This window comes from Tachyglossus aculeatus, chromosome X4 (assembly GCF_015852505.1).
Source record: "Tachyglossus aculeatus isolate mTacAcu1 chromosome X4, mTacAcu1.pri, whole genome shotgun sequence".
Lineage (NCBI taxonomy): Eukaryota > Metazoa > Chordata > Mammalia > Monotremata > Tachyglossidae > Tachyglossus > Tachyglossus aculeatus.
The window spans coordinates 61,422,453-61,433,840 of NC_052098.1; the positions used below are offsets into that span (position 1 = coordinate 61,422,453).

At 47.2% G+C, this 11,388-nt stretch overlaps 1 protein-coding gene across 1 annotated transcript in view; it reads right to left on the reverse strand.

The window, feature by feature from the left end:
• The window catches only part of IGFBPL1 (insulin like growth factor binding protein like 1), a 66,365-nt gene extending 55,715 nt beyond the window's left edge, over positions 1-10,650 (reverse strand). Inside the window, exon 1 of the mRNA XM_038770033.1 lies at positions 10,133-10,650. Within this exon, the coding sequence (XP_038625961.1) occupies positions 10,133-10,610 (478 nt within the window). The 5' untranslated portion in view covers positions 10,611-10,650. The remainder of the gene's footprint in view (positions 1-10,132) is intronic.
• Positions 10,651-11,388: the final 738 nt, after the last annotated feature.

The window sequence follows — 11,388 nt, forward strand, 5'->3', positions numbered from 1 at the left end:
TTTGCACAAGCTGTTGAAAGAATTGGTTCCTTCTGTGTTTTGATCCTATAACCTCGTTATTCAATGAGAATTTTGAATAATTTTATGTTCCCTCTGTCCACACTCTTCCTGATTATGCAAACTTCAACAATATCCCCTCTCAGATTGCATTTTTCAAAACTGAAATGTCCAAGTTCTGTCACTTTAACCTAGTCACTTTGGCTGTCCTTCTCTGCACCTTTTCCAGGTCTATTATATCCCTCCTCACATGCAGCAACTAGAACTGCATATGGTATTGCAGGTGTGGGAGTACCACAGTTTTATAAAACACAGAACTGTGCCCTTTTTTATATATATAACCCCTTCCTGACAATGCCCAACATGCAGTGGACCAATGATGAAAAAGAACGGTCAGCAATGATTCAGAGATCTCTTCCGTAAGTTATGACTGATAGCACTGAGTCCATCACCATGTAGTTGTAATTAGAATTATTTTTCTCCAGGTGATTTACCTTGGACTCGCTCATACTGATGCTTATCTGCCATTTTTCATAAGAATAATTATAACAATAATAATAATAGTGGTTTTTGTTAAGTGTTTACTATGTCCCAAGCACCATATTAACCACTGGGGTTGATACTATATAGGCAGATCGGACATAGTCTCTGTCCCACATGGAGCTCACAGTCTAAGAGGAAGAACAACTATGTTATCCCCATTTTACAGATGAGGAATCTGAACACTCAGCTTTATTATACTTTCCTGCGGTTTCTCCCCATCTTCAGTGTGGCCTAGTGGAAAACAGCATGTTCTTAGGAGTCAGAAGACTTGGGTTCTAATCCCAGCTCTTCCACTTGCCTGCTGTGTGACCCTGGGCAAGCCACTTGATTTCTCTGTGCCTCAGTTTCCTCATCTATAAAATGGGGATTAAACCTTACTCCCTCCTGTTTAGATTGTGAGCCCCATGTAGGACAGGGTCTGTGTCCAACCTGATTAGCTTGTATCTACCCCGGAGCTTAGTACAGTGCATGGCACATAAGTGCTTAATAAATATCATTATCATTATTGTCTTCATGGCATTTCACTACCCAGAAGAGCTTAGTGTCATCTGTAAACTTGGAGATTTCATGGCACTTGCACAAGAAGATGTTAAACAAAACTGTCCTACCACGGACCACTGAGGAGTACCATTAGTACAATTCTTCACTCTCAAAAGTTGCTATTCATCTTTTCCCTTTGTTTCCTGTCTTTCAGCAGGTTTTCTATCCATGACTGAATCCCATGATTTTTGGGGTTTTTATGCCTTTGTTGTGGAACCTTATCTAAAAATCAAATTTAACATTAGAGGGCATTTTGCAAAAAAAAAAAAAAAACCTGTTGGGGGACAGACAATAAGTGAAGCAGCATGGCCTAGAGGATAGAGGACAGGCCTGGGAGTCAGAAGGCCCTGGCTTCTAATCCCAGCTCTGCCACTTGTTTGCTGTGTGACCTTGGGCAAGTCACTTCAATTCTGTTTGCCTCAGTTATTTCATCTGTAAAACACGGATTAAGACTGTGAGCCCCATGTGGAATATGGACTGTGTCCAACCTGATTAGCTTGTACCTTCTCCACAGCTTAGTACAGTGCCTGGTACATAGTAAGAACTTAACAAATACCACAAAAAAGGAGGTCGATAATCATATGCATAGAAGGGAACCAGGAGGCATACCGGCAGGAGGGACGGTGTAAGCAAGAACTAGAAAGCAAGAAAGATGAGACTGAGGCATACTGAATTAGGTGACAGAAAAATGAAATGTACTGGCTGTGTTGTATCGGAAGGGGAGTGAGGATAAGTAGGGAGAGAGAGCTAATCTATGTACCTTAAAGCCGATGGTGAAGAATTTCTTCTTGATGCAGATATGTATGGTCAACCACTGGAGGTTTCTTCGGGAGTGGGGAGACATGCACAGAACGATGTTTTAGAAAAATTATCCAGGCAACAAAGTGAAGTATGTGCTGGAGAGGGGGAAGCTGGGAGACGGAGGTCAGCAAGGAAGCTAATACAGTAGTTGAGGTAGGATATGACAAGTGCTTGAGGAGTCAATGTAGTTCCCATTTATTTATTTATTTATTTATTTTACTTGTACATATCTATTCTATTTATTTTATTTTGTTAGTATGTTTGGTTTTGTTCTCTGTTTCCCCCTTTTAGACTGTGAGCCCACTGTTGGGTAAGGACTGTCTCTATATGTTGTCAATTTGTACTTCCCAAGCGCTTAGTACAGTGCTCTGCACATAGTAAGCGCTCAATAAATACGATTGATGATGATGATGGAGAGGAAGAGGTGGAGCCTAGAAATGTTGCATTGGATAAACTAGACAAAATTTGATGAACTTAATATGCAGATTGAAAGAGAAAGGACAATTCCTTATCTTAATAAAAAGAGTTCTGGAAGCACTGGGGAGTGGAGAGAGCACTTGGGGGAATTTGCCAATGCACAAGAATACAGGATCTAGTTATCCCTCTGTCCTCCCATCTCTCTGTTTTTCTTCCCAGTTTTCTAAATCCATGAAGAGTATCAGCTCCCCAAGAAAGCCAGTTGTTGGCCCATAGGAAGTACAGGGGTGGCTTAGGTGAGGTGGACCACATAACTCCTTCACTCCTTCTTCCTCCAAGCCCAGAGGAAATTTGAAGTACCTGAGGATGTAGGGTGAAATCTGAGCACTGTAAGTAGAATTATATAGGCTGTTCCTTGGGTGGGTAATATATTCATGATGTTCAGTAGAGAAGCTGCATGGCTCAGTGGAAAGAGCACGGGCTTTGGAGTCAGAGGTCATGGGTTCAAGTCCCAGCTCCACCAATTGTCAGCTGTGTGACTTTGGGCAAGTCATTTAACTTCTCTGTGCCTGTTACCTCATCTGTAAAAATGGGGATTGAGACCTTGAGCCCCCCATGGGACAGCCTCATCACCTTGTAACCTCCCCAGCACTTAGAACAGTGCTTTGCACATAGTAAGCACTTAATAAACGCCATTCTATTTACCATCTACTCCTGCCCCTCTGGGGGGCTCATCTGCTCCCTTGGCTTCAATTTCAAGGATGATTCCCAGATACTACTACTACTAATAATAATTATGGTATTTGTTAAGCACTAAATGATGGCGGCAGTTGTTCCGGATGGCTACCAAAGGTCGCCGGGCGACTAAAGAATTAGTCAGACAGCATGTGACTGCTGAAAGTTTTAATATAGTTTTATTGGTAAGGCCGAAGACCGAATAGGGGGTAACGCACCCGGCGGGCTCATTTCCTTAGGGGAAAAGGGCCCGAGTGCCCAGTACAACGGGCTTATATACTGCTGTTGCTGATCACTGTGACTGGTAGATTTGAAAACAGTGGGGACTGGATTGGTGCAGATTTGGTACAGAGCTGGGTGGAGTCTATCTCCTTATTTGGTTTGGTTCCTGGACCCAGCCAGTGGGCTGCAGGGTCTAAGGCCCATACCAAATATGGCAACAGGACCGCGTACATTCAAACAATATCTGCAACCTTTCCATGGTGCATCACTTACTCACTGTGTGTCAGGCACTGTTCTAAGCGCTGGAGTAGCTTAGAAGGTAATCAGGTTGTCCCACATGGGGCTCACAGTCTTAATCTCCCTTTTACAGATGAGGTAGCTGAGGCACAGAGAAGTTGAGTGGCTTGTCCAAGGTCACACAGCAAAGTGGCAGAGCTGGGATTAGAACCCACGTCCTCTGACTCTCAAGCCCGTGATCTTTCCACTAAGCCACTCTGCTTCTCTATCTATCCCACTATTCCTGACCTCTCTCCCGCTTTGCAATCTCATATTTCCTCTTGCATAGGAGACCTCAATCAGTTGTATTTATTGGGTGTCTACTGTGTGCAGAGCACTACCAAACACTTGGGAGAGTACAATACAATGGTGTTCGTAAACATGTTCCCTTACCCACAAGGAATTTATAATCTAGAGGTCAACCTATGCATCAGGCAGAAACTCCTCACTCTCGGCTTCAAGGCTCTTCATCACCTCGCCCCCTCCTACCTCACCTCCCTTCTCTCCTTCTACAGCCCAGCCCACACCCTCCGCTCCTCTGCCACTAATCTCACCGTGCCTCATTCTCACCTGTCCCACCATCGACCCCCAGCCCACATCATCCCCCTGGCCTGGAATGCCCTCCCTCCCCACATCCGCCAAGCTAGCTCTCTTCCTCCTTTCAAGGCCCTACTGAGAGCTCACCTCCTCCAGGAGGCCTTCCCAGACTGAGCCCCCTCCTTCCTCTCCCCCTCCTCCCCCCTCCATCCTCCCAGCCTTACCTCCTTACCTTCCCCACGGCACCTGTATATATGTATATATGTTTTTATGTATTTATTACTCTATTTATTTTACTTGTACATATCTATTCTATTTATTTTATTTTGTTAATATGTTTTGTTGTCTCCCCCTTCTAGACTGTGAGCCCACTGTTGGGTAGGGACCATCTTTATATGTTGCCAACTTGTACTTCCCAAGTGCTTAGTACAGTGCTCTGCACACAGTAAGTGCTCAATAAATACGATTGATTGATTGATTGAGGGGGAGACAGAGTACTTGTATGTTGCACCGACACCTCAAGCTCAATGTATCCAAAACTGAACTCCTTCACCTCTCCTCCCATTGCCTCTCTTCTTGGCTTTCCCATTGCCATTGACAACCCCACTCTCCTCCCTGTCTCACAAGCCTGCAACCTTGGCATTATCCTGGAGTCCTCTCTCTCTTTCAACGTGTATATTCAGTTTGTCATCAAATTCTGTCTAGTTTATCCTCTGCAACATTTCTAGGATCCACCCCTTCCTCTTTCAAACTTCGATTTACACACACACGGGACTTCAACTGGACTAAAGGATAGTCTGTCTAGAGGACACAAAAGCAAAAAAAAAAAATGGAGAAATTCAAGGTCACTAGAAAAAAGAAGCACACAACTTAATTGATGCCAAACATACCACAAAAGACACAGTTCATTCTAATCTTCACTGGTGTAAATCTGCTTTGAATTAGCAAGGAGAGTGTATAAGGCTGATGCACATGAAAGGAAGTTATTCCTTAATAATGCAAAGAGCAGCACAGTTACTAAGGCTGAGAAGCTCACAAGCTATTCAATACCCAAACTGATGGGCAGTGATGGGGGTAGGAATTATTTACTTTTGGCTATGGACAGTTTAATCATTTGTTTTCTGTGAAACCACTTGCATATTGCCAGGGATGGAATATCTCAGAAGCACACCATGAGTAGATATGTATATATAAATATGCAAATATAGAGAGGTGCACTTGAGTTCTTAACATCTACTATATTTCCTATTCATATCTTAAGCCCCAAACCCACTTTATCTATGGTTCCCTGGAAACACTCAATGTTATGCCATATAAAACAAAACTAACTTTCACTCAATATTTTTTTTTCTTAAGGACTTGTAGGACTCTCATTTCAGAAATGAGATGACTCAAAAGCACTGAAAGGATAGTTTTATAACAAATAGTGAAGAAATAGCAGCTGCTACCCAGGGTTGATTAGGTTCACTGAATCCTCCTCCGGAAAGAGGCTGTTATTCGGTGACTGCATCTGAATAAGAGACTGCTTCAGGGATCAGCACATAATGAGGTACTTCACTTGTCCATAAACTGACCCCTATGTGGTTGCATTTTCATTTTTCACCAGCATGAGAGGATGAAGTACAATAAAAGGAGTCAGTGCTGAACACACACCTAAACTGTATTAAGTTCTGAGGCTCGACTACACAAAGACTGGAAAATCTCAATTCTAGTTGGTGTCACTTATTAGATACAGAAAACAAGCATAAAGGACCCAATTACAACCTGATCTTTTAAACATCTCCAAAAGATATTGTCGACATGACCATCATAGTATCAGCATGTACCCTGTGAATCTGCTGTATTGAAACCAGGCCAGGTCTTGAAACCCATTACAGAGGCTGACCATTGAAACACTAATGGAATATTAATTCTAATGGCACACCTAGCCAGTTCCAAAATGGATGCCAACTTTTTTAGAAAGATTTGGAATATAAGGGGTGAGCAGGCCTGACAATGAACTACGTGACTGAAACACTTAGAAAAGACTGGGCAGTTCTTAACTGTTGATGAAAACTGGCTTTCTCTCAAGGAGGAATTACTTGCATTAGGTTATTAGTATGTTTTAATTGGCAGAAAATGAGCAGATTAAAATATCTAATGAATTGGCATCCCAAAGAATACTGTTTGCCTCTCCATCAAAGCAACTCTTAAGGAAGAAACCCTTAAGGATTAACCGTTGAGGAATGCTATTTGCAGAACAAGCAAAAGAACAAGATTGGAGGAAAAGCCAGATGAAAAATGTGTCTGACAGAATCCTTACAGTTTGGCAACTCATAGCCAAATATTATCTCCTCATTAAGAGTAAAATGAATAAAGCCCCTTTGTCCATTTATTTTTCTATTTTCTATGTTCAACTGATTTAATAACTGTACATCTAGAAAACTTTCTTTTTATGACCGCCATAGTCAAATGACTTCCAGTTCTCAAACGTGGGGACATCTTTTGTGAATTTACTTAGTAATCTACTTTCGGGGGGGGCGGCAGTGTGTTTGTGTCTTCACCCTATTACGTTTCCATTTTGTAGGTTTCTTTGAACGGGGTGCATATTGGTAAGGTTAAGGCCCCTCCAACCCATATGAAGAGAAGCTGCAAGTGCTGTGGAAAGGGCCCGATCTGATACTTCCCCTTAGACTGTGAGCCCCATGTGAAACAAAGACTGTGTCCGACCTGGTTATCATCATCATCAATCGTATTTATTGAGCGCTTACTATGTGCAGAGCACTGTACTAAACACTTGGGAAGTACAAATTGGCAACACATAGAGACAGTCCCAACCCAACAGTGGGCTCACAGTCTAAAAGGGGGAGACAGAGAACAAAACCAAACATACCAACAAAATAAAACAGGATATATACAAGTAAAATAAATAAATAAATAGAGTAATAAATATGTACAACCATATATACATATATACAGGTGCTGTGGGGAAGGGAAGGAGGTAAGGTGGGGGGGGGTTATCTTGTACTTATCCCAGTGCTTAGTGCAGTGCTTGGCATATTGTAAACACTTAACAAATATGGATTACTATAGCAATCGAAGCCAACATTTGGAGAGAAGAAGCAAGCAAAGGCTGAGACATTTGAGACTCCAAATTCGAAGCTGTCTCAGAACTTCCCCTGAGTTGCGGATTCCGGGATCTGAGGCCGGGTGCATGGTTTCATTCATTCAGTCATTCAATTGTATTTACTGAGCACTTGCTGTGTGCAGAGCACGGTACTAAGTGCCTGGAAAGTACAATTCAGCAACAAAGAGCAATCCCTTCCCACAATGGGCTCACAGACTAGAAGGGGGGAGACAGACATCAAAAACATGTAAACAGGCATTAATGGCATCAATATAAATAAACAAAATCAGAGCTATATATACAAACACATCAGAACAACTCAAACAGGCATTAATATGGGCTGGAGGGGCCTTAACCTTACCAATATGCACCCCGTTCAAAGAAACCTACAAAAGGGAAACTTAGTAGGACAAATAATAATAATAATAATGATTGTATTTGTAGTCTCCGGCCGCGTCTCCCTCAGCGGGGACCCGCGGAACCGTGGCATGGCCTTCCCGGGAAGCAGGCCGGGGCTGTACCGCTGGAAGCGGCGGGCGAGGATGGCGGACGCCAAGCCCAGGTTTGATAACGACACTGTGGCTCATTGGGTCAAGAAAGTGGAGCAGGCCTCAGTTTGCTGTTTCAGAAGCCTTTGCTCTGAAAGACTCCAGGTTTCCCCAGAAACCCCCGAGGTTCGTGGCAGACCTGGAAAGGTCAGAGCAATTGCAGGACCATGATGGCATCTATGCCGAAGCCCAGGAGCTGCTTTATGATTGGCTGGATTCCAAGCTGACCCCAGAACTGATGAGGGACTCCGGGGCCGTTGGGGACCTGGCGCTCTGTCCAAGTCTTCTTCCCGAGACTACCAATCAATCAATTGTATTTATTGAGAGCTTACTGTGTGCAGAGCACTGTACTAAGCGCTTGGGAAGTACAAGCTAGCAACATATAGAGACAGTCCCTACCCAACAGTGGGCTCACAGTCTAGAAGGGGGAGACAGAGAACAAAACCAAACATACTAACAAAATAATATAAATAGAATAGATAGGTACAAGTAAAATAAATAGAGTAATAAATATGTACAAACACATATACATATATACAGGTGCTGTGGGGAAGGGAAGGAGGTAAGATGCGGGGGATGGAGAGGGGGACGAGGGGGAGAGGAAGGAAGGGGCTCAGTCTGGGAAGTTTTCCTGGAGGAGATGAGCTCTTAGTAGGGCCTTGAAGGGAGGAAGAGAGCTAGCTTGGCGGATGGGCAGAGGGAGGGCATTCCAGGCCCGGGGGAGGACGTGGGCCGGGGGTCGATGGCGGAACACGTACCGCTTGCTCCGGTTCGACACGTTAGAAGCCCAGCCCGCCCCCTCCGCTCCTCTGCCACTAGTCTCCTCACCGTGCCTCATTCTCGCCTGTCCCGCCGTCGACCCCTGGCCCACGTCATCCCGCTGGCCTGAAATGCCCTCCCTCGGCACATCCACCAAGCTAGCTCTCTTCCTCCCTTCAAGGCCCTACTGAGAGTTCACCTCCTCCAGGAGGCCTTCCCAGACTGAGCCCCCGCCTTCCTCTCCCCCTCGTCCCCCTCTCCATCCCCTCCGTCTTACATCCTTCCCTTCCCCACAGCACCTGTAGGCCTTCCCAGACTGAGCCCCTTCCTTCCTCTCCCCCTCGTCCCCCTCTCCATCCCCTCCGTCTTACCTCCTTCCCTTCCCCACAGCACCTCTATATATGTATATGTTTGTACATATTTGTTACTCTATTTATTTATTTTACCTGTACATATCTATTCTATTTATTTTATTTTGTTAGTATGTTTGGTTTTGTTCTCTGTCTCCCCCCTTTTAGACTGTGAGCCCACTGTTGGGTAGGGGCTGTCTCTATATGTTGCCAACTTGTACTTCCCAAGCGCTTAGTACAGTGCTCTGCACACAGTAAGCGCTCAATAAATACGACTGATGATGATGATGATGTATATATGTTTGTACATATTTATTACTCTATTTTACTTGTACATATCTATTTTATTTATTTTATTTTGTTAATATGTTTGGTTTTGTTCTCTGTCTCCCCCTTCTAGACTGTGAGCCCACTGTTGGGTAGGGACTGTCTCTGTTGCCACCTTGTACTTCCCAAGCGCTTAGTACAGTGTTCTGCACACAGTAAGCGCTCAATAAATATGCTTGATTGATTAATAATAATAATAATAATGGCATTTATTAACCGCTTACTATGTGCAATGCACTGTTCTAAGCGCACGGGGGGGGGGTGTTACAGGGTGATCAGGTTATCCCACGGGGGGCTCACAGTCTTAATCCCCATTTTCCAGATGAGGTAACTGAGGCACAGATAAGTTAAGCGACTTGCCCAAAGTCGCAAAGCTGACAATCGGCAGAGCCGGGATTTGAACCCATGACCTCTGACTCCAAAGCCCGTGCTCTTTCCACTGAGCCACGCTGCTCCTCGGGCAGCTACTTTGTGCCAAGCACTGTTCTAAAAGCTGAGGTACATATAAGGCAGTGAGGTTGGCCCACGTGGGGCTCCCAGTCTTAATCCCCATTTTACAGACGAGGTGACTGAGGCCCAGAGAAGTGACTTGCCTAAAGTCACACAGCTGAAAAGCGACGGAGCCGGGATTAGAACCCACGACCGGTTCTTCCCACTAAGCCACGCTGCTTCTCTAAGACACAGACACTTCTCTAAGACAAAGACACACACACGCCCTCCAACTCTACACCTCCCCGCCCCCCGCCAAGTAGATTCCTAAGTAATTTCACAAAAGATGTTTCCCCTTTAGCACGTTTGAGAACCCTGTGCAGCCCCTACATGCTTGCTTCCCTACGGGCGGCAGCAGCCGGGCCACGCCGCTCAACTTCGCCAGGTCTTCGGGCGCAACCCTGGGCACTCCGGCAGCCTGTCCTCAGCCCCCCGGCTGCCGGGGGTCTCGAAGGCGGGGAGAGGGGACCCCGGGGCGGACTCACCGAACCTGCATTCTCCGTCGTGCACCTTGCGGATCCTCTCCCGGCCCTGGTGCGGGGCGATCCAGCTCTGCAGGTGCAGGGCGCACACGCTGCGATAGGCCCGCCCGTCCGAGCCGCACACGGCGCCGTCCTCCTTGCACACGCACAGCCCGGTGCCCTCCAACTCCTCGGGCAGCGGCGCCGCCGGGGAGGGGCGGGACTGGCTCACGCACACCAGCCGGGGCCCGCAGCGGGCTCGGTGGGCGCCCCGCCCGCCGCAGCGCTCGCCCTCCGCGCCGAGGCAGCGCTCGCAGCAGCCGCACTCGTCCCGCACCGTCAGCTCGGGCGCGGGGCAAAGCGCGGGCTCGCACTTCTCGGGGCGGCAGGGGCCGCACCGGCCCCCGGCCCCCGCCCCCACCGAGCCGCGGGGCAGCAGGCAGAGGGGCAGCAGCAGGAGGAGCGGGAGGGGACGGGGCGGCGGGGCGGCAGATCCCGCCATGGGCTGCTGGGTTGAAGCGGGCGCTAACTAGAGCTCGCCCCGCGCCCTGGCAGTAGCCCCGAGACGAGGAGAGCAGCTGGGCGACGGTGGCACCCTTCGGCCCCCACCCGCCGGGGAGGAGCGGGCGGCTGTTGGCAACCCGAGCTGGCCCGGCGCAGGGCTCCGCCCCCTCTAACCCACTCGCTCCATCCTCCCTTGCTCTCCAGGCATTGCAAAAGCTACCCCGTTTGGCATTGGGAGCTTCCATCTCTAAGGGAAGGTCCAGCATCTGTTTGTTGGGGAGTCCCAGATGATACAACCCAGGAGCACCATCAGACCGATCCCTCCGGGAAGCGCTGCTGGGGGAAGTCTCGGCAATAGGACCACTTCAACGATATCCTCACCGTACCTCGCTCTCGCCTGTCCCGCCATCGACCCCCGGCCCACGTCATCCCCCGGGCCTGGAATGCCCTCCCTCTGCCCCTCCGCCAAGCCAGCTCTCTTCCTCCCTTCAAGGCCCTGCTGAGAGCTCACCTCCTCCAGGAGGCCTTCCCAGACTGAGCCCCTTCCTTCCTCTCCCCATGGTCCCCCTCTCCACCCCCCCATCTTACCTCCTTCCCTTCCCCACAGCACCTGTATATATGTATATATGTTTGTACATATTTATTACTCCATTTATTTATTTTATTTGTACATATCTATTCTATTTATTTTATTTTGTTAGTATGTTTGGTTTTGTTCTCTGTCTCCCCCTTTTAGACTGTGAGCCCACTGTTGGGTAGGGACTGTCTCTATGTGT